At 43.8% G+C, this 24,577-nt stretch overlaps 1 protein-coding gene across 1 annotated transcript in view; it reads left to right on the top strand.

Annotated features, from left to right (window-relative positions):
- The window catches only part of LOC124041068 (ryanodine receptor 2-like), a gene marked incomplete at its 3' end in the record, with an annotated part of 293,761 nt that overhangs the window by 229,114 nt on the left and 40,070 nt on the right, over positions 1–24,577 (top strand). Inside the window, 8 exon segments of the mRNA XM_046358233.1 lie at positions 506–669; positions 790–868; positions 1,325–1,414; positions 4,536–4,673; positions 8,365–8,445; positions 9,080–9,155; positions 18,499–18,622; positions 19,383–19,498. Of these exon segments, the coding sequence (XP_046214189.1) occupies positions 506–669; positions 790–868; positions 1,325–1,414; positions 4,536–4,673; positions 8,365–8,445; positions 9,080–9,155; positions 18,499–18,622; positions 19,383–19,498 (868 nt within the window).

Genomic DNA, 24,577 nt, shown 5'->3' with positions numbered 1-24,577 from the left:
CAGGGGTCTAGAAGCTGTTTAAACTGTCTCTGACCTGCCCCAACCAGGGGTCCAGAAGCTGTTTAAACTGTCTCTGACCTGCCCCAACCAGGGGTCCAGAAGCTGTTTAAACTGTCTCTGACCTGCCCCAACCAAGGGTCCAGAAGCTGTTTAAACTGTCTCTGACCTGCCCCAACCAGGGGTCCAGAAGCTGTTTAAACTGTCTCTGACCTGCCCCAACCAGGGGTCCAGAAGCTGTTTAAACTGTCTCTGACCTGCCTTGACCAGGGGTCCAGAAGCTGTTTAAACTGTCTCTGCTGTGGTTCCTGACTACACACACACACACACACACACACACACACACACACACACACACACACACACACACACACACACACACACACACACACACACACACACACACACACACACACACACACACACACACACACACACACACACACACACACACACACACACACTCTCTCTCTCTCTTCATATGCAGCGGTCTCCTCTCCCTCTCCAGAGGTACGACCAGGAGCTGTTTAAACTGGCTCTCCCGTGTCTGAGTGCCGTGGCCGGGGCACTACCACCTGACTACATGGAGAGTAACTATGTGGCCGTGATGGAGAAACAGTCCTCTATGGACCCCGAGGGAAACTTCAACCCACAGCCAGCAGACACCACCAAGTAAGACACAGTTGATTCAGTTGCTTCAGTCTGAATACAATCAAGGTATTCTCTTCTTTCTGACGGGGCGTGTGACAGTGACGGTCGTTGTACTTCTTTTGTGTCCCTGCTGTGGCCCAGTGTGAACGTCCCGGAGGAGCTGGATCACTTTGTCACTAAATACGCTGAGCATTCACATGACAAGTGGTCCATGGACAAGGTGAGGGGGTTGTCTCGAAGCTCTTGATTGAATGAGGAATTGATTCATTGATTCAGTCATTGATTCAGCCATTGATTCAGTCATTGATTGAGTCATTGATTCATATATTCAGTCATTGATTCATTGATTCAGCCATTGATTCATTGATTCAGTCATTGATTCAGTCATTGATTCATATATTCAGTCATTGATTCATTGATTCAGTCATTGATTCATTGATTCAATATTTGATTTATTGATTCAGCCATTGATTCATTGATTCAGTCATTGATTCATTGATTCAGTCATTGATTAATTGATTCTGTCATTGATTCATTGAGTCAGTCATTGATTCATTGATTCAGTCATTGATTTATTGATTCAGTCATTGATTCATATATTCAGTCATTGAGGAATTCATTAATGAATGATTTTTAATTCGCTCTCTCTCCTATATCTCTCTCTCGTCTGTCTCAGTTTTCCAACGGCTGGGTTCACGGGGACAAGGTGTGTGAGGCCTCTAAAGTCCACCCTCTCCTCAAGCCCTATAAAGGGCTGTCAGAGAAGGTAAGATCGTACTGGAACACGAGGCTGTGGTCTATCATTTGTTAGTCAGCAACCAGGTCAGACTCAGTTTATCAACAACCAGGTCAGACTCAGTTCATCAACAACCAGGTCAGACTCAGTTCATCAACAACCAGGTCAGACTCAGTTCATCAACAACCAGGTCAGACTCAGTTTATCAACAACCAGGTCAGACTCAGTTCATCAACAACCAGGTCAGGTCAGACTCAGTTCATCAACAACCAGGTCAGGTCAGACTCAGTTCATCAACAACCAGGTCAGACTCAGTTCATCAACAACCAGGTCAGTTCAGACTCAGTTCATCAACAACCAGGTCAGACTCAGTTCATCAACAACCAGGTCAGGTCAGACTCAGTTCATCAACAACCAGGTCAGGTCAGACTCAGTTCATCAACAACCAGGTCAGACTCAGTTCATCAACAACCAGGTCAGACTCAGTTCATCAACAACCAGGTCAGACTCAGTTCATCAACAACCAGGTCAGACTCAGTTCATCAACAACCAGGTCAGACTCAGTTCATCAACAACCAGGTCAGACACAGTTCATCAACAACCAGGTCAGACTCAGTTCATCAACAACCAGGTCAGACTCAGTTCATCAACAACCAGGTCAGGTCAGACTCAGTTCATCAACAACCAGGTCAGGTCAGACTCAGTTCATCAACAACCAGGTCAGACTCAGTTCATCAACAACCAGGTCAGTTCATACTCAGTTCATCAACAACCAGGTCAGTTCATACTCAGTTCATCAACAACCAGGTCAGACTCAGTTCATCAACAACCAGGTCAGACTCAGTTCATCAACAACCAGGTCAGACTCAGTTCATCAACAACCAGGTCAGACTCAGTTCATCAACAACCAGGTCAGACTCAGTTCATCAACAACCAGGTCAGACTCAGTTCATCAACAACCAGGTCAGACTCAGTTCATCAACAACCAGGTCAGGTCAGACTCAGTTCATCAACAACCAGGTCAGACTCAGTTCATCAACAACCAGGTCAGACTCAGTTCATCAACAACCAGGTCAGGTCAGACTCAGTTCATCAACAACCAGGTCAGACTCAGTTCATCAACAACCAGGTCAGACTCAGTTCATCAACAACCAGGTCAGGTCAGACTCAGTTCATCAACAACCAGGTCAGGTCAGACTCAGTTCATCAACAACCAGGTCAGACTCAGTTCATCAACAACCAGGTCAGACTCAGTTCATCAACAACCAGGTCAGGTCAGACTCAGTTCATCAACAACCAGGTCAGACTCAGTTCATCAACAACCAGGTCAGTTCATACTCAGTTCATCAACAACCAGGTCAGACTCAGTTCATCAACAACCAGGTCAGACTCAGTTCATCAACAACCAGGTCAGACTCAGTTCATAAACAACCAGGTCAGACTCAGTTCATCAACAACCAGGTCAGACTCAGTTCATCAACAACCAGGTCAGACTCAGTTCATCAACAACCAGGTCAGACTCAGTTCATCAACAACCAGGTCAGACTCAGTTCATCAACAACCAGGTCAGACTCAGTTCATCAACAACCAGGTCAGACACAGTTCATCAACAACCAGGTCAGACTCAGTTCATCAACAACCAGGTCAGGTCAGACTCAGTTCATCAACAACCAGGTCAGGTCAGACTCAGTTCATCAACAACCAGGTCAGACTCAGTTCATCAACAACCAGGTCAGTTCATACTCAGTTCATCAACAACCAGGTCAGACTCAGTTCATCAACAACCAGGTCAGACTCAGTTCATCAACAACCAGGTCAGACTCAGTTCATCAACAACCAGGTCAGGTCAGACTCAGTTCATCAACAACCAGGTCAGACTCAGTTCATCAACAACCAGGTCAGACTCAGTTCATCAACAACCAGGTCAGTCTCAGTTCATCAACAACCAGGTCAGACTCAGTTTATCAACAACCAGATCAGGTCAGACTCAGTTCATCAACAACCAGGTCAGACGCAGTTCATAAACAACCAGGTCAGACTCAGTTCATCAACAACCAGGTCAGACTCAGTTCATCAACAACCAGGTCAGACTCAGTTCATCAACAACCAGGTCAGGTCAGACTCAGTTCATCAACAACCAGGTCAGGTCAGACTCAGTTCATCAACAACCAGGTCAGACTCAGTTCATCAACAACCAGGTCAGTTCAGACTCAGTTCATCAACAACCAGGTCAGAATCAGTTCATCAACAACCAGGTCAGAATCAGTTCATCAACAACCAGGTCAGACTCAGTTCATCAACAACCAGGTCAGGTCAGACTCAGTTCATCAACAACCAGGTCAGACTCAGTTCATCAACAACCAGGTCAGACTCAGTTCATCAACAACCAGGTCAGGTCAGACTCAGTTCATCAACAACCAGGTCAGACGCAGTTCATCAACAACCAGGTCAGACTCAGTTCATCAACAACCAGGTCAGACAAAGTTTCTCTATGTGTCTCCTCTTCTGTACTGTAGGATAAAGAGGTTTATGTTTCTAACCTCCAGTCTCGCTCTGAGTCTCTTCCCTGTGTCCCTCTAGGATAAAGAGTTGTACCGGCCAGTCTCTCTCTGAGCCTCTTCTCTGTGTCCCTCTAGGATAAAGAGTTGTACCGGCCAGTCTCTCTCTGAGCCTCTTCTCTGTGTCCCTCTAGGATAAAGCGTTGTACCGGCCAGTCTCTCTCTGAGTCTCTTCTCTGTGAGATATATCTGTCTACCGTCCAGTCTCTCTCTGAGTCTCTTCCCTGTGAGATATATCTGTCTACGGTCCAGTCTCTCTCTGAACCTCTTCCCTGTGTCCCTCTAGGATAAAGAGTTTTACCGTCCAGTCTCTCTCTGAGTCTCTTCCCTGTGAGATATATCTGTCTACTACCTTACAGTCTCTCTCTGAGTCTCTTCCCTGTGAGATATATCTGTCTACCGTCCAGTCTCTCTCTGAGTCTCTTCCCTGTGAGATATATCTGTCTACAGTCCAGTCTCTCTCTGAACCTCTTCCCTGTGTCCCTCTAGGATAAAGAGTTTTACCGTCCAGTCTCTCTCTGAGTTTCTTCCCTGTGAGATATATCTGTCTACCGTCCAGTCTCTCTCTGAGCCTCTTCTCTGTGTCCCTCTAGGATAAAGAGGTTTACCGCTGGCCTATCAAGGAGTCTCTGAAGATGATGGTGATGTGGTGCTGGAGCATAGAGAGGACCAGGGAGGGAGACCCAGCCAGCCTACACAACAGAGCACGTAGGATCTCTCAGATCAGCCAGGTAGGATACGGCCACAGCCTTAATGTAACATGGTACAGCACTGACTGTGATGTGAAACACTTCCAGCTGCTCCATCCATTCTAATGCACTGTGTTATACAGTACTGACCAGCTGCTCCATCCATTCTAATGCACTGAGTTGTACAGTACTGACCAGCTGCTCCATCCATTCTAATGCACTGTGTTATACAGTACTGACCAGCTGCTCCATCCATTCTAATGCACTGAGTTATACAGTACTGACCAGCTGCTCCATCCATTCTAATGCACTGAGTTATACAGTACTGACCAGCTGCTCCATCCATTCTACTGCACTGAGTTATACAGTACTGACCAGCTGCTCCATCCATTCTAATGCACTGAGTTGTATAGTACTGACCAGCTGCTCCATCCATTATACTGCACTGAGTTATACAGTACTGACCAGCTGCTCCATCCATTATACTGCACTGCTCCATCCATTCTACTGTGAGTTATACAGTACTGACCAGCTGCTCCATCCATTCTAATGCACTGAGTTATACAGTACTGACCAGCTGCTCCATCCATTATAATGCACTGAGTTATACAGTACTGACCAGCTGCTCCATCCATTCTAATGCACTGTGTTATACAGTACTGACCAGCTGCTCCATCCATTCTAATGCACTGTGTTATACTGCTCCTGGTAATGCCTTTACGTGGTCGTCCAGTCTCCTCTCTGATTCACTCCACAGCTCAGTAGGCACATTCCCAATAGTAGACACTGACTGTTTCAGCCTGGCGGAATATACAGTATGTCCTTCACCTGTCAGAGCAAAGTACAGGACATGTCAAGTAGCTAACAGGATCTGAGACTACAGGACATGTCAAGTAGCTAACAGTCCTGAGACTACAGGACATGTCAAGTAGCTAACAGGATCTGAGACTACAGGACATGTCAAGTAGCTAACAGGATCTGAGACTACAGGACATGTCAAGTAGCTAACAGGATCTGAGACTACAGGACATGTCAAGTAGCTAACAGGATCTGAGACTACAGGACATGTCAAGTAGCTAACAGTCCTGAGAAGAGTCCTGAGACTACAGGACATGTCAGTATCTAACAGTCCTGAGAAGAGTCCTGAGATACAGGACATGTCAAGCTAGCTAACAGGATCTGAGACTACAGGACATTCAAGTAGCTAACAGTCCTTAGAAGAGTCCTGAGACTACAGGACATGTCCATAGCTAACAGGATCTGAGACTACTGGACATGTCAAGTTATAACAGGATCTGAGACTACAGGACATGTCCATAGCTAACAGGATCTGAGACTACAGGACATGAGTAGCTAACAGGATCTGAGACTACAGGACATGTCAATAGCTAACAGTCCTTAGAAGAGTCCTGAGACTACAGGACATGTCAAGTAGCTAACAGTCCTAGAAGAGTCCTGAGACTACAGGACATGTCAAGTAGCTAACAGTCCTTAGAAGAGTCCTGAGACTACTGACCAGGACATGTCAATGTAGCTAACAGTCCTGAGAAGAGTCATTCTGAGACTACAGGACATGTCAAGTAGCTAACAGTCCTGAGAAGAGTCCTGAGACTACAGGACATATCAAGTAGCTAACAGGATCTGAGACTACAGGACATGTCAAGTAGCTAACAGGATCTGAGACTACAGGACATGTCAAGTAGCTAACAGTCCTGAGAAGAGTCCTGAGACTACAGGACATGTCAAGTAGCTAACAGGATCTGAGACTACAGGACATGTCAAGTAGCTAACAGTCCTGAGAAGAGTCCTGAGACTACAGGACATGTCAAGTAGCTAACAGTCCTTAGAAGAGTCCTGAGACTACAGGACATGTCAAGTAGCTAACAGTCCTTAGAAGAGTCCTGAGACTACAGGACATGTCAAGTAGCTAACAGTCCTGAGAAGAGTCCTGAGACTACAGGACATGTCAAGTAGCTAACAGGATCTGAGACTACAGGACATGTCAAGTAGCTAACAGTCCTTAGAAGAGTCCTGAGACTACAGGACATGTCAAGTAGCTAACAGGATCTGAGACTACAGGACATGTCAAGTAGCTAACAGTCCTGAGAAGAGTCCTGAGACTACAGGACATGTCAAGTAGCTAACAGGATCTGAGACTACAGGACATGTCAAGTAGCTAACAGTCCTGAGAAGAGTCCTGAGACTAACAGGACATGTCTAGACTACACAGTCCTGAGAAGAGTCCTGAGACTACAGGACATATCAAGTAGCTAACAGGATCTGAGACTAGAGGACATGTCAAGTAGCTAACAGTCCTTAGAAGAGTCCTGAGACTACAGGACATGTCAAGTAGCTAACAGTCCTGAGAAGAGTCCTGAGACTACAGGACATGTCAAGTAGCTAACAGTCATTAGAAGAGTCCTGAGACTACAGGACATGTCAAGTAGATAACAGTCCTGAGAAGAGTCCTGAGACTACAGGACATGTCAAGTAGCTAACAGTCCTTAGAAGAGTCCTGAGACTACAGGACATGTCAAGTAGCTAACAGGATCTGAGACTACAGGACATGTCAAGTAGCTAACAGTCCTGAGAAGAGTCCTGAGACTACAGGACATGTCAAGTAGCTAACAGTCCTTAGAAGAGTCCTGAGACTACAGGACATGTCAAGTAGCTAACAGTCATTAGAAGAGTCCTGAGACTACAGGACATGTCAAGTAGCTAGCAGTCCTTAGAAGAGTCCTGAGACTACAGGACATGTCAAGTAGCTAACAGGATCTGAGACTACAGGACATGTCAAGTAGCTAACAGTCCTGAGAAGAGTCCTGAGACTACAGGACATGTCAAGTAGCTAACAGGATCTGAGACTACAGGACATGTCAAGTATCTAACAGTCCTTAGAAGAGTCCTGAGACTACAGGACATGTCAAGTAGCTAACAGTCCTTAGAAGAGTCCTGAGACTACAGGACATGTCAAGTAGCTAACAGTCCTTAGAAGAGTCCTGAGACTACAGGACATGTCAAGTAGCTAACAGTCCTGAGAAGAGTCCTGAGACTACAGGACATGTCAAGTAGCTAACAGGATCTGAGACTACAGGACATGTCAAGTAGCTAACAGGATCTGAGACTACAGGACATGTCAAGTAGCTAACAGTCCTGAGAAGAGTCCTGAGACTACAGGACATGTCAAGTAGCTAACAGGATCTGAGACTACAGGACATGTCAAGTAGCTAACAGTCCTGAGAAGAGTCCTGAGACTACAGGACATGTCAAGTAGCTAACAGGATCTGAGACTACAGGACATGTCAAGTATCTAACAGTCCTTAGAAGAGTCCTGAGACTACAGGACATGTCAAGTAGCTAACAGTCCTTAGAAGAGTCCTGAGACTACAGGACATGTCAAGTAGCTAACAGTCCTTAGAAGAGTCCTGAGACTACAGGACATGTCAAGTAGCTAACAGTCCTGAGAAGAGTCCTGAGACTACAGGACATGTCAAGTAGCTAGCAGTCCTTAGAAGAGTCCTGAGACTACAGGACATGTCAAGTATCTAACAGTCCTGAGACTACAGGACATGTCAAGTAGCTAACAGTCCTGAGACTACAGGACATGTCAAGTATCTAACAGTCCTGAGACTACAGGACATGTCAAGTAGCTAACAGTCCTTAGAAGAGTCCTGAGACTACAGGACATGTCAAGTAGCTAACAGTCCCGTCTCTCCCTCTGTGTTCTTCCCAGCAACACTCTGTCGAAGGAGCTCCAGGTTTCAGCCCCAGACCCATCGACATGAGCAATGTGACACTGTCCCGGGACCTGCACGTGAGTGACATTCTACACATACTCTGAGTGACACGCTGCACATACTCTGAGTGACATGCTAAACACAGTCTGAGTGACACGCTGCACACAGTCTGAGTGACACGTTGCACATACTCTGAGTGACATGCTAAACATACTCTGAGTGACATGCTAAACATACTCTGAGTGACACACTACACATACTCTGAGTGACACGCTACACATACTCTGAGTGACACGCTACACATACTCTGAGTGACATGCTACACATACTCTGGGTGACACGCTACACATACTCTGAGTGACACGCTACACATACTCTGAGTGACACGCTACACATACCCTGAGTGACACGCTACACGTATGCTGAGTGACATGTGACACACTACACGTACTCTGAGTGACACGCTACAAATACTCTGAGTGACACGCTACACATACTCTGAGTGACACGCTACACATACTCTGAGTGACACGCTAAACATACTCTGAGTGACATGCTAAACATACTCTGAGTGACACGCTACACATACTCTGAGTGACATGCTACACGTTCTGTGTTACTTGCAACACAAGATGTGTGTATAATGGTTATGACAAAGTAAGCCCCAGTCTAGTGATTAACCAGAGTGTTTCTTATGTCCATTCGTTTCAGTCCATGGCAGAACTGCTTGCAGAGAACTATCATAATATTTGGGCGAAGAAGAAGAAACTTGAACTAGAAGCCAAAGGTGCGTACAGTCGGACAGATTGTCCTTTAGGACAGACTTACCTCTGGTCTGGACTTACCTCTGGTCTGGACTTACCTCTGGTCTGGACTTACCTCTGGTCTGGACTTACCTCTGGTCTGGACTTACCTCTGGTCTGGACTTACCTCTGGTCTGGACTTACCTCTGGTCTGGACTTACCTCTGGTCTGGACTTACCTCTGGTCTGGACTTACCTCTGGTCTGGACTTACCTCTGGTCTGGACTTACCTCTGGTCTGGACTTACCTCTGGTCTGGACTTACCTCTGGTCTGGACTTACCTCTGGTCTGGACTTACCTCTGGTCTGGACTTACCTCTGGTCTGGACTTACCTCTGGTCTGGACTTACCTCTGGTCTGGACTTACCTCTGGTCTGGACTTACCTCTGGTCTGGACTTACCTCTGGTCTGGACTTACCTCTGGTCTGGACTTACCTCTGGTCTGGACTTACCTCTGGTCTGGACTTACCTCTGGTCTGGACTTACCTCTGGTCGGGACTTACCTCTGGTCTGGACTTACCTCTGGTCTGGACTTACCTCTGGTCTGGACTTACCTCTGGTCGGGACTTACCTCTGGTCTGGACTTACCTCTGGTCTGGACTTACCTCTGGTCGGGACTTACCTCTGGTCTGGACTTACCTCTGGTCGGGACTTACCTCTGGTCGGGACTTACCTCTGGTCCAACACCAAGTAACCAGCTGTTCCTGATCTTGATTTGGTAACTGGTTTCCTGTTCTTGATCTGTTGCTGTGCCCCTCTGTACCCCTCTCTCTCTCTGTCTCCTGTGTTTAATAGGTAGAACAGTACTCTTTACTGATGAAGGTAACATGACATCCAACTGTAGCTCACGCTGCTGCTAGACATCCATCTAGATACCTTAGATATCTGATAGACATCCATCTAGATACCTTAGATATCTGATAGAGACAGAACTAGAGACCTTAGATATCTGTTAGAGACAGAACTAGAGACCTTAGATATATGTTAGACATCCAACTAGAGACCTTAGATATCTGTTAGACATCCAACTAGAGACCTTAGATAGCTGCTAAACATCCATCTAGAGACCTTAGATATCTGTTAGAGACAGAACTAGAGACCTTAGATATCTGATAGAGACAGAACTAGAGACCTTAGATATCTGATAGACAGAACTAGAGACCTTAGATATCTGCTAGACATCCAACTAGAGACCTTAGATATCTGTTAGAGACAGAACTAGAGACCTTAGATATCTGATAGACAGAACTAGAGACCTTAGATATCTGATAGACATCCAACTAGAGACCTTAGATATCTGTTAGAGACAGAACTAGAGACCTTAGATATCTGATAGACAGAACTAGAGACCTTAGATATCTGCTAGACATCCAACTAGAGACCTTAGATATCTGTTAGACATCCATCTAGAGACCTTAGATATCTGATAGAGACAGAACTAGAGACCTTAGATATCTGATAGACAGAACTAGAGACCTTAGATAGCTGCTAGACATCCAACTAGAGACCTTAGATATCTGTTAGAGACAGAACTAGAGACCTTAGATATCTGTTAGAGACAGAACTAGAGACCTTAGATATCTGTTAGAGACAGAACTAGAGACCTTAGATATCTGTTAGACATCCACCTAGAGACCTTAGATATCTGTTAGAGACAGAACTAGAGACCTTAGATATCTGATAGAGACAGAACTAGAGACCTTAGATATCTGTTAGAGACAGAACTAGAGACCTTAGATATCTGTTAGAGACAGAACTAGAGACCTTAGATATCTGTTAGAGACAGAACTAGAGACCTTAGATATCTGTTAGACATCCACCTAGAGACCTTAGATATCTGTTAGAGACAGAACTAGAGACCTTAGATATCTGATAGACATCCACCTAGAGACCTTAGATATCTGTTAGACATCCATCTAGAGACCTTAGATATCTGATAGACATCCACCTAGAGACCTTAGATATCTGCTAGACATCCATCTAGAGACCTTAGATATCTGTTAGAGACAGAACTAGAGACCTTAGATATCTGCTAGACATCCATCTAGAGACCTTAGATATCTGATAGAGACAGAACTAGAGACCTTAGATATCTGATAGAGACAGAACTAGAGACCTTAGATATCTGATAGACATCCATCTAGAGACCTTAGATATCTGTTAGAGACAGAACTAGAGACCTTAGATATCTGTTAGAGACAGAACTAGAGACCTTAGATATCTGTTAGAGACAGAACTAGAGACCTTAGATATCTGTTAGAGACAGAACTAGAGACCTTAGATATCTGTTAGAGACAGAACTAGAGACCTTAGATATCTGTTAGACATCCACCTAGAGACCTTAGATATCTGTTAGAGACAGAACTAGAGACCTTAGATATCTGATAGAGACAGAACTAGAGACCTTAGATATCTGTTAGAGACAGAACTAGAGACCTTAGATATCTGTTAGAGACAGAACTAGAGACCTTAGATATCTGTTAGAGACAGAACTAGAGACCTTAGATATCTGTTAGACATCCACCTAGAGACCTTAGATATCTGTTAGAGACAGAACTAGAGACCTTAGATATCTGATAGACATCCACCTAGAGACCTTAGATATCTGTTAGACATCCATCTAGAGACCTTAGATATCTGATAGACATCCACCTAGAGACCTTAGATATCTGCTAGACATCCATCTAGAGACCTTAGATATCTGTTAGAGACAGAACTAGAGACCTTAGATATCTGATAGAGACAGAACTAGAGACCTTAGATATCTGATAGACATCCAACTAGAGACCTTAGATATCTGTTAGACATCCATCTAGAGACCTTAGATATCTGATAGAGACAGAACTAGAGACCTTAGATATCTGCTAGACATCCATCTAGAGACCTTGGATATCTGATAGAGACAGAACTAGAGACCTTAGATATCTGATAGAGACAGAACTAGAGACCTTAGATATCTGCTAGACATCCATCTAGAGACCTTAGATATCTGTTAGAGACAGAACTAGAGACCTTAGATATCTGTTAGAGACAGAACTAGAGACCTTAGATATCTGTTAGAGACAGAACTAGAGACCTTAGATATCTGTTAGAGACAGAACTAGAGACCTTAGATATCTGATAGAGACAGAACTAGAGACCTTAGATATCTGTTAGACATCCACCTAGAGACCTTAGATATCTGATAGAGACAGAACTAGAGACCTTAGATATCTGTTAGAGACAGAACTAGAGACCTTAGATATCTGATAGAGACAGAACTAGAGACCTTAGATATCTGTTAGACATCCACCTAGAGACCTTAGATATCTGTTAGAGACAGAACTAGAGACCTTAGATATCTGTTAGAGACAGAACTAGAGACCTTAGATATCTGATAGAGACAGAACTAGAGACCTTAGATATCTGTTAGACATCCATCTAGAGACCTTAGATATCTGTTAGAGACAGAACTAGAGACCTTAGATATCTGTTAGACATCCATCTAGAGACCTTAGATATCTGATAGACATCCATCTAGAGACCTTAGATATCTGATAGAGACAGAACTAGAGACCTTAGATATCTGCTAGACATCCATCTAGAGACCTTAGATATCTGTTAGAGACAGAACTCGAGACCTTAGATATCTGATAGAGACAGAACTAGAGACCTTAGATATCTGTTAGAGACAGAACTAGAGACCTTAGATATCTGATAGACATCCACCTAGAGACCTTAGATATCTGTTAGACATCCAACTAGAGACCTTAGATATCTGTTAGAGACAGAACTAGAGACCTTAGATATCTGTTAGAGACCAGAACTAGAGACCTTAGATATCTGATAGAGACAGAACTAGAGACCTTAGATATCTGTTAGAGACCTTAGATATCTGTTAGAGACAGAACTAGAGACCTTAGATATCTGTTAGAGACAGAACTAGAGACCTTAGATATCTGTTAGAGACAGAACTAGAGACCTTAGATATCTGTTACAGACAGAACTAGAGACCTTAGATATCTGTTAGAGACAGAACTAGAGACCTTAGATATCTGTTAGAGACAGAACTAGAGACCTTAGATATCTGTTAGAGACAGAACTAGAGACCTTAGATATCTGTTAGAGACAGAACTAGAGACCTTAGATATCTGCTAGAGACAGAACTAGAGACCTTAGATATCTGTTAGACATCCACCTAGAGACCTTAGATATCTGTTAGAGACAGAACTAGAGACCTTAGATATCTGTTAGAGACAGAACTAGAGACCTTAGATATCTGCTAGACATCCATCTAGAGACCTTAGATATCTGTTAGAGACAGAACTAGAGACCTTAGATATCTGTTAGAGACAGAACTAGAGACCTTAGATATCTGTTAGAGACAGAACTAGAGACCTTAGATATCTGTTAGAGACAGAACTAGAGACCTTAGATATCTGATAGAGACAGAACTAGAGACCTTAGATATCTGTTAGACATCCACCTAGAGACCTTAGATATCTGATAGAGACAGAACTAGAGACCTTAGATATCTGTTAGAGACAGAACTAGAGACCTTAGATATCTGATAGAGACAGAACTAGAGACCTTAGATATCTGTTAGACACTAGAGACCTTAGATATCTGTTAGAGACAGAACTAGAGACCTTAGATATCTGTTAGAGACAGAACTAGAGACCTTAGATATCTGATAGAGACAGAACTAGAGACCTTAGATATCTGTTAGACATCCATCTAGAGACCTTAGATATCTGTTAGAGACAGAACTAGAGACCTTAGATATCTGTTAGACATCCATCTAGAGACCTTAGATATCTGATAGACATCCATCTAGAGACCTTAGATATCTGATAGAGACAGAACTAGAGACCTTAGATATCTGCTAGACATCCATCTAGAGACCTTAGATATCTGTTAGAGACAGAACTAGAGACCTTAGATATCTGATAGAGACAGAACTAGAGACCTTAGATATCTGTTAGAGACAGAACTAGAGACCTTAGATATCTGATAGACATCCACCTAGAGACCTTAGATATCTGTTAGACATCCAACTAGAGACCTTAGATATCTGTTAGAGACAGAACTAGAGACCTTAGATATCTGTTAGAGACAGAACTAGAGACCTTAGATATCTGATAGAGACAGAACTAGAGACAGATATCTAGAGACCTTAGATATCTGTTAGAGACAGAACTAGAGACCTTAGATATCTGTTAGAGACAGAACTAGAGACCTTAGATATCTGTTAGAGACAGAACTAGAGACCTTAGATATCTGTTACAGACAGAACTAGAGACCTTAGATATCTGTTAGAGACAGAACTAGAGACCTTAGATATAGAGACAGAACTAGAGACCTTAGATATCTGTTAGAGACAGAACTAGAGACCTTAGATATCTGTTAGAGACAGAACTAGAGACCTTAGATATCTGCTAGAGACAGAACTAGAGACCTTAGATATCTGTTAGACATCCACCTAGAGACCTTAGATATCTGTTAGAGACAGAATTAGAGACCTTAGATATCTGTTAGAGACCTTAGATATCTGTTAGAGACAGAACTAGAGACCTTAGATATCTGTTAGAGACAGAACTAGAGACCTTAGATATCTGTTAGAGACAGAACTAGAGACCTTAGATATCTGTTAGAGACAGAACTAGAGACCTTAGATATCTGTTAGAGACAGAACTAGAGACCTTAGATATCTGTTAGAGACAGAACTAGAGACCTTAGATATCTGTTAGAGACAGAACTAGAGACCTTAGATATCTGTTAGACATCCACCTAGAGACCTTAGATATCTGTTAGAGACAGAACTAGAGACCTTAGATATCTGATAGACATCCACCTAGAGACCTTAGATATCTGTTAGACATCCATCTAGAGACCTTAGATATCTGATAGACATCCACCTAGAGACCTTAGATATCTGCTAGACATCCATCTAGAGACCTTAGATATCTGTTAGAGACAGAACTAGAGACCTTAGATATCTGATAGAGACAGAACTAGAGACCTTAGATATCTGATAGACATCCAACTAGAGACCTTAGATATCTGTTAGACATCCATCTAGAGACCTTAGATATCTGATAGAGACAGAACTAGAGACCTTAGATATCTGCTAGACATCCATCTAGAGACCTTGGATATCTGATAGAGACAGAACTAGAGACCTTAGATATCTGATAGAGACAGAACTAGAGACCTTAGATATCTGCTAGACATCCATCTAGAGACCTTAGATATCTGTTAGAGACAGAACTAGAGACCTTAGATATCTGTTAGAGACAGAACTAGAGACCTTAGATATCTGTTAGAGACAGAACTAGAGACCTTAGATATCTGTTAGAGACAGAACTAGAGACCTTAGATATCTGATAGAGACAGAACTAGAGACCTTAGATATCTGTTAGACATCCACCTAGAGACCTTAGATATCTGATAGAGACAGAACTAGAGACCTTAGATATCTGTAGAGACAGAACTAGAGACCTTAGATATCTGATAGAGACAGAACTAGAGACCTTAGATATCTGTTAGACATCCACCTAGAGACCTTAGATATCTGTTAGAGACAGAACTAGAGACCTTAGATATCTGTTAGAGACAGAACTAGAGACCTTAGATATCTGATAGAGACAGAACTAGAGACCTTAGATATCTGTTAGACATCCATCTAGAGACCTTAGATATCTGTTAGAGACAGAACTAGAGACCTTAGATATCTGTTAGACATCCATCTAGAGACCTTAGATATCTGATAGACATCCATCTAGAGACCTTAGATATCTGATAGAGACAGAACTAGAGACCTTAGATATCTGCTAGACATCCATCTAGAGACCTTAGATATCTGTTAGAGACAGAACTCGAGACCTTAGATATCTGATAGAGACAGAACTAGAGACCTTAGATATCTGTTAGAGACAGAACTAGAGACCTTAGATATCTGATAGACATCCACCTAGAGACCTTAGATATCTGTTAGACATCCAACTAGAGACCTTAGATATCTGTTAGAGACAGAACTAGAGACCTTAGATATCTGTTAGAGACAGAACTAGAGACCTTAGATATCTGATAGAGACAGAACTAGAGACCTTAGATATCTGTTAGAGACCTTAGATATCTGTTAGAGACAGAACTAGAGACCTTAGATATCTGTTAGAGACAGAACTAGAGACCTTAGATATCTGTTAGAGACAGAACTAGAGACCTTAGATATCTGTTACAGACAGAACTAGAGACCTTAGATATCTGTTAGAGACAGAACTAGAGACCTTAGATATCTGTTAGAGACAGAACTAGAGACCTTAGATATCTTTTAGAGACAGAACTAGAGACCTTAGATATCTGTTAGAGACAGAACTAGAGACCTTAGATATCTGCTAGAGACAGAACTAGAGACCTTAGATATCTGTTAGACATCCACCTAGAGACCTTAGATATCTGTTAGAGACAGAACTAGAGACCTTAGATATCTGTTAGAGACAGAACTAGAGACCTTAGATATCTGCTAGACATCCACCTAGAGACCTTAGATATCTGTTAGACATCCACCTAGAGACCTTAGATATCTGTTAGACATCCACCTAGAGACCTTAGATATCTGTTAGAGACAGAACTAGAGACCTTAGATATCTGTTAGAGACAGAACTAGAGACCTTAGATATCTGCTAGAGACCTTAGATATCTGCTAGACCCACCTAGAGACCTTAGATATCTGATAGAGACAGAACTAGAGACCTTAGATATCTGTTAGAGACAGAACTAGAGACCTTAGATATCTGTTAGAGACAGAACTAGAGACCTTAGATATCTGTTAGAGACAGAACTAGAGACCTTAGATATCTGTTAGAGACAGAACTAGAGACCTTAGATATCTGTTAGAGACAGAACTAGAGACCTTAGATATCTGTTAGAGACAGAACTAGAGACCTTAGATATCTGTTAGAGACAGAACTAGAGACCTTAGATATCTGTTAGAGACAGAACTAGAGACCTTAGATATCTGATAGAGACAGATCTAGATACCTTAGATATCTGATAGAGACAGAACTAGAGACCTTAGATATCTGTTAGAGACAGAACTAGAGACCTTAGATATCTGTTAGAGACAGAACTAGGGACCTTAGATATCTGTTAGAGACAGAACTAGAGACCTTAGATATCTGTTAGAGACAGAACTAGAGACCTTAGATATCTGATAGAGACAGATCTAGAGACCTTAGATAGCTGCTAGACATCCAACTAGAGACCTTAGATATCTGTTAGAGACAGAACTCGAGGACATTAGGTAGCTGTTAGAGAAAGAACTAGGGACAGTAGAGCTATACTGTGTTGGCTGGGTCCACAGCTATACTGTGTTGGCTGGGTCCACAGCTATACTGTGTTGGCTGGGTCCACAGCTATACTGTGTTGGCTGGGTCCACAGCTATACTGTGTTGGCTGGGTCCACAGCTATACTGTGTTGGCTGGGCCCACAGGGCTCACAGCTATACTGTGTTGGCTGGGCCCACAGCTATACTGTGTTGGCTGGGCCCACAGGGCTCACAGCTATACTGTGTTGGCTGGGCCCACAGCTATACTGTGTTGTCTGGGTCCACAGCTATACTGTGTTGGCTGGGCCCACAGCTATACTGTGTTGGCTGGGTCCACAGCTATTCTGTGTTGGCTGGGCCCACAGGGCTCACAGCTATACTGTGTTGGCTGGGCCCACAGCTATACTGTGTTGGCTGGGTCCACAGCTATACTGTGTTGGCTGGGCCCACAGCTATACTGTGTTGGCTGGGCCCACAGGGCTCACAGCTATTCTGTGTTGACTGGGCCCACAGCTATTCTGTGTTGGCTGGGCCCACAGCTATACTGTGTTGGCTGGGCCCACAGCTATTCTGTGTTGGCTGGGCCCACAGCTATACTGTGTTGGCTCGGCACATAGCTATACTGTGTTGACTGGGCTCACAACCATACTGTGTTGGCTGGGTCCACAGCTATACTGTGTTGGCTGGGTCCACAGCTATACTGTGTTGGCTGGGCCCACAGCTATACTGTGTTGGCTGGGCCCACAGTTATACTATACTGCTCACACACGGGCGAGGACTGTCCAAACAGTCACTCCTGCTTCTAGGACGTGCTCTAGTAGTACACTTGTAGTTTTGCTTTGCACCTGATTTCCTCACTGCTGGTTCAATTGCAGTTCAGTTAACAACCAGCAGGTGTCACTGTGACACTGTGTGAAGTCCTCTCATTCACTGACGCTGCAACGGGTCAATGTCCCCACTGTTTTCAAACATCCAAAATGTCTTTCTCTGGTCTCAGTGTTTCCTCTGATCTTGTTCCAGGAGGAGGGAACCATCCCTTACTGGTGCCCTATGACACACTCACCGCCAGAGAGAAGTACAAAGACAGAGCAAAAGCCCAAGACATCCTCAAGTTCTTTCAGATAAATGGTTACACTGTGTCCAGGTGAGGATGGTTATACTGTGTCCAGGTGAGGATGGTTATACTGTGTCCAGGTGAGGATGGTTATACTGTGTCCAGGTGAGGATGGTTATACTGTGTCCAGGTGAGGATGGTTATACTGTGTCCAGGTGAGGATGGTTATACTGTGTCCAGGTGAGGATGGTTATACTGTGTCCAGGTGAGGATGGTTATACTGTGTCCAGGTGAGGATGGTTATACTGTGTCCAGGTGAGGATGTGTCCAGGTGAGGATGGTTACACTGTGTCCAGGTGAGGATGGTTATACTGTGTCCAGGTGAGGATGGTTATACTGTGTCCAGGTGAGGATGGTTATACTGTGTCCAGGTGAGGATGGTTATACTGTGTCCAGGTGAGGATGGTTATACTGTGTCCAGGTGAGGATGGTTATACTGTGTCCAGGTGAGGATGGTTAGACTGGGTCCAGGTGAGGATGGTTATACTGTGTCCAGGTGAGGATGGTTATACTGTGTCCAGTTGAGGATGGTTAGACTGTGTCCAGGTGAGGATGGTTAGACTGTGTCCAGGTGAGGATGGTTAGACTGTGTCCAGGTGAGAATGGCTATACTGTCTGACTGATTGATTGGCTGACTGGTTGTTAACTGATTATCTGACTGACTGACCAACTGTCTGTCTGTCTATCAGTATGTAAGTTGACTGGTTGACTGACTGACTGACTGGCTGAATGACTGACTGATTGTCTGACTGATTGACTGACTGGCTGGCTGACTGGTTTATCTCTACAGGGCCACGAAAGAGCAGGAGTTGGATACTCCCTCCACAGAGAAGCGTTTTGCCTACACCTTCCTGCAGCAGCTCATCACTTACGTAGACGAGGCCCACGAACACATGCTGGAGTCTGGTGAGGATAACACTTCACATTGGTTACACTGGTTACGTCCCCAACGGCACCCTGTTGCCATAGAGCTCTAGTCAACAGTAGTGCACTACATAGGGTATAGGATGCCATAGAGCTCTAGTCAACAGTAGTGCACTACATAGGGTATAGGATGCTATAGAGCTCTAGTCAACAGTAGTGCACTACATAGGGTATAGGATGCCATAGAGCTCTAGTCAACAGTAGTGCACTATATAGGGTATAGGATGCCATAGAGCTCTAGTAACAGTAGTGCACTAGACATAGTAGGTATAGGATGCCATAGAGCTCTAGTCAACAGTAGTGCACTACATAGGGTATAGGATGCCATAGAGCTCTAGTCAACAGTAGTGCACTACATAGGGTATAGGATGCCATAGAGCTCTAGTCAACAGTAGTGCACTACATAGGGTATAGGATGCCATAGAGCTCTAGTCAACAGTAGTGCACTATATAGGGTATAGGATGCCATAGAGCTCTAGTCAACAGTAGTGCACTACATAGGGTATAGGATGCCATAGAGCTCTAGTCAACAGTAGTGCACTACATAGGGTATAGGATGCCATAGAGCTCTAGTCAACAGTAGTGCACTACATAGGGTATAGGATGCCATAGAGCTCTAGTCAACAGTAGTGCACTATATAGGGTATAGGATGCCATAGAGCTCTAGTCAACAGTAGTGCACTACATAGGGTATAGGATGCCATAGAGCTCTAGTCAACAGTAGTGCACTACATATAGGGTATAGGATGCCATAGAGCTCTAGTCAACAGTAGTGCACTATATAGGGTATAGGATGCCATAGAGCTAGTCAACAGTAGTGCACTACATAGGGTATAGGATGTCAGAGCTCTAGTCAACAGTAGTGCACTACATAGGGTATAGGATGCCATAGAGCTCTAGTCAACAGTAGTGCACTATATAGGGTATAGGATGCCATAGAGCTCTAGTCAACAGTAGTGCACTACATAGGGTATAGGATGCCATAGAGCTCTAGTCAACAGTAGTGCACTATAGGGTATAGGATGCCATAGAGCTCTAGTCAACAGTAGTGCACTATATAGGGTATAGGATGCCATAGAGCTCTAGTCAACAGTAGTGCACTACATAGGGTATAGGATGCCATAGAGCTCTAGTCAACAGTAGTGCACTATATAGGGTATAGGATGCCATAGAGCTCTAGTCAACAGTAGTGCACTACATAGGGTATAGGATGCCATAGAGCTCTAGTCAACAGTAGTGCACTATATAGGGTATAGGATGCCATAGAGCTCTAGTCAACAGTAGTGCACTACATAGGGTATAGGATGCCATAGAGCTCTAGTCAACAGTAGTGCACTATATAGGGTATAGGATGCCATAGAGCTCTAGTCAACAGTAGTGCACTACATAGGGTATAGGATGCCATAGAGCTCTAGTCAACAGTAGTGCACTATATAGGGTATAGGATGCCATAGAGCTCTAGTCAACAGTAGTGCACTATATAGGGTATAGGATGCCATAGAGCTCTAGTCAACAGTAGTGCACTATATAGGGTATAGGATGCCATAGAGCTCTAGTCAACAGTAGTGCACTATATAGGGTATAGGATGCCATAGAGCTCTAGTCAACAGTAGTGCACTACATAGGGTATAGGATGCCATAGAGCTCTAGTCAACAGTAGTGCACTACATAGGGTATAGGATGCCATAGAGCTCTAGTCAACAGTAGTGCACTATATAGGGTATAGGATGCCATAGAGCTCTAGTCAACAGTAGTGCACTACATAGGGTATAGGATGCCATAGAGCTCTAGTCAACAGTAGTGCACTACATAGGGTATAGGATGCCATAGAGCTCAGTCAACAGTAGTGCACTATATAGGGTATAGGATGCCATAGAGCTCTAGTCAACAGTAGTGCACTATATAGGGTATAGGATGCCATAGAGCTCTGGTCAACAGTAGTGCACTATATAGGGTATAGGATGCCATAGAGCTCTAGTCAACAGTAGTGCACTACATAGGGTATAGGATGCCATAGAGCTCTAGTCAACAGTAGTGCACTATATAGGGTATAGGATGCCATAGAGCTCTAGTCAACAGTAGTGCACTATATAGGGTATAGGATGCCATAGAGCTCAGTAGTCAACAGTAGTGCACTATATAGGGTATAGGATGCCATAGAGCTCTGGTCAACAGTAGTGCACTATATAGGGTATAGGATGCCATAGAGCTCTGGTCAGAGCTCTGGACAACAGTAGTGCACTATATAGGGTATAGGATGCCATAGAGCTCTGGTCAACAGTAGTGCACTATATAGGGTATAGGATGCCATAGAGCTCTGGTCAACAGTAGTGCACTATATAGGGTATAGGATGCCATAGAGCTCTAGTCAACAGTAGTGCACTATATAGGGTATAGGATGCCATAGAGCTCTGGTCAACAGTAGTGCACTATATAGGGTATAGGATGCCATAGAGCTCTGGTCAACAGTAGTGCACTACATAGGGTATAGGATGCCATAGAGCTCTGGTCAACAGTAGTGCACTATATAGGGTATAGGATGCCATAGAGCTCTGGTCAACAGTAGTGCACTATATAGGGTATAGGATGCCATAGAGCTCTGGTCAACAGTAGTGCACTACATAGGGTATAGGATGCCATAGAGCTCTGGTCAACAGTAGTGCACTATATAGGGTATAGGATGCCATAGAGCTCTAGTCAACAGTAGTGCACTATATAGGGTATAGGATGCCATAGAGCTCTGGTCAACAGTAGTGCACTACATAGGGTATAGGATGCCATAGAGCTCTGGTCAACAGTAGTGCACTATATAGGGTATAGGATGCCATAGAGCTCTGGTCAACAGTAGTGCACTATATAGGGTATAGGATGCCATAGAGCTCTGGTCAACAGTAGTGCACTATATAGGGTATAGGATACCATAGAGCTCTGGTCAACAGTAGTGCACTATATAGGGTATAGGATGCCATAGAGCTCTAGTCAACAGTAGTGCACTACATAGGGTATAGGATGCCATAGAGCTCTGGTCAACAGTAGTGCACTATATAGGGTATAGGATGCCATAGAGCTTTGGTCAACAGTAGTGCACTATATAGGGTATAGGATGCCATAGAGCTCTGGTCAACAGTAGTGCACTACATAGGGTATAGGATGCCATAGAGCTCTGGTCAACAGTAGTGCACTATATAGGGTATAGGATGCCATAGAGCTCTAGTCAACAGTAGTGCACTATATAGGGTATAGGATGCCATAGAGCTCTGGTCAACAGTAGTGCACTATATAGGGTATAGGATGCCATAGAGCTCTGGTCAACAGTAGTGCACTATATAGGGTATAGGATGCCATAGAGCTCTAGTCAACAGTAGTGCACTACATAGGGTATAGGATGACATAGAGCTCTGGTCAACAGTAGTGCACTATATAGGGTATAGGATGCCATAGAGCTCTAGTCAACAGTAGTGCACTATATAGGGTATAGGATGCCATAGTAGTCAACAGTAGTGCACTATATAGGGTATAGGATGCCATAGAGCTCTAGTCAACAGTAGTGCACTATATAGGGTATAGGATGCCATAGAGCTCTAGTCAACAGTAGTGCACTATATAGGGTATAGGATGCCATAGAGCTCTAGTCAACAGTAGTGCACTACATAGGGTATAGGATGCCATAGAGCTCTAGTCAACAGTAGTGCACTATATAGGGTATAGGATGCCATAGAGCTCTAGTCAACAGTAGTGCACTACATAGGGTATAGGATGCCATAGAGCTCTAGTCAACAGTAGTGCACTATATAGGGTATAGGATGCCATAGAGGTCAACAGTAGTGCACTATATAGGGTATAGGATGCCATAGAGCTCTAGTCAACAGTAGTGCACTATATAGGGTATAGGATGCCATAGAGCTCTGGACAACAGTAGTGCACTATATAGGGTATAGGATGCCATAGAGCTCTGGACAACAGTAGTGCACTATATAGGGTATAGGATGCCATAGAGCTCTGGACAACAGTAGTGCACTATATAGGGTATAGGATGCCATAGAGCTCTAGAGCTCTGGTCAACAGTAGTGCACTATATAGGGTATAGGATGCCATAGAGCTCTGGTCAACAGTAGTGCACTACATAGGGTATAGGATGCCATAGAGCTCTGGTCAACAGTAGTGCACTATATAGGGTATAGGATGCCATAGAGCTCTAGTCAACAGTAGTGCACTACATAGGGTATAGGATGCCATAGAGCTCTGGTCAACAGTAGATGCACTATATAGGGTATAGGATGCCATAGAGCTCTAGTCAACAGTAGTGCACTATATAGGGTATAGGATGCCATAGAGCTCTAGTCAACAGTAGTGCACTACATAGGGTATAGGATGCCATAGAGCTCTAGTCAACAGTAGTGCACTACATAGGGTATAGGATGCCATAGAGCTCTGGTCAACAGTAGTGCACTACATAGGGTATAGGATGCCATAGAGCTCTAGTCAACAGTAGTGCACTACATAGGGTATAGGATGCCATAGAGCTCTGGTCAACAGTAGTGCACTATATAGGGTATAGGATGCCATAGAGCTCTAGTCAACAGTAGTGCACTATATAGGGTATAGGATACCATAGAGCTCTGGTCAACAGTAGTGCACTATATAGGGTATAGGATGCCATAGAGCTCTAGTCAACAGTAGTGCACTACATAGGGTATAGGATGCCATAGATCTCTGGTCAACAGTAGTGCACTATATAGGGTATAGGATGCCATAGAGCTTTGGTCAACAGTAGTGCACTATATAGGGTATAGGATGCCATAGAGCTCTGGTCAACAGTAGTGCACTACATAGGGTATAGGATGCCATAGAGCTCTGGTCAACAGTAGTGCACTATATAGGGTATAGGATACCATAGAGCTCTGGTCAACTGTAGTGCACTATATAGGGTATAGGATGCCATAGAGCTCTGGTCAACAGTAGTGCACTATATAGGGTATAGGATACCATAGAGCTCTGGTCAACAGTAGTGCACTATATAGGGTATAGGATGCCATAGAGCTCTAGTCAACAGTAGTGCAC

This window comes from Oncorhynchus gorbuscha, linkage group LG08 (genome assembly GCF_021184085.1).
Source record: "Oncorhynchus gorbuscha isolate QuinsamMale2020 ecotype Even-year linkage group LG08, OgorEven_v1.0, whole genome shotgun sequence".
Taxonomy (NCBI): domain Eukaryota; kingdom Metazoa; phylum Chordata; class Actinopteri; order Salmoniformes; family Salmonidae; genus Oncorhynchus; species Oncorhynchus gorbuscha.
This window is presented reverse-complemented; position numbering and strand designations above follow the sequence as displayed.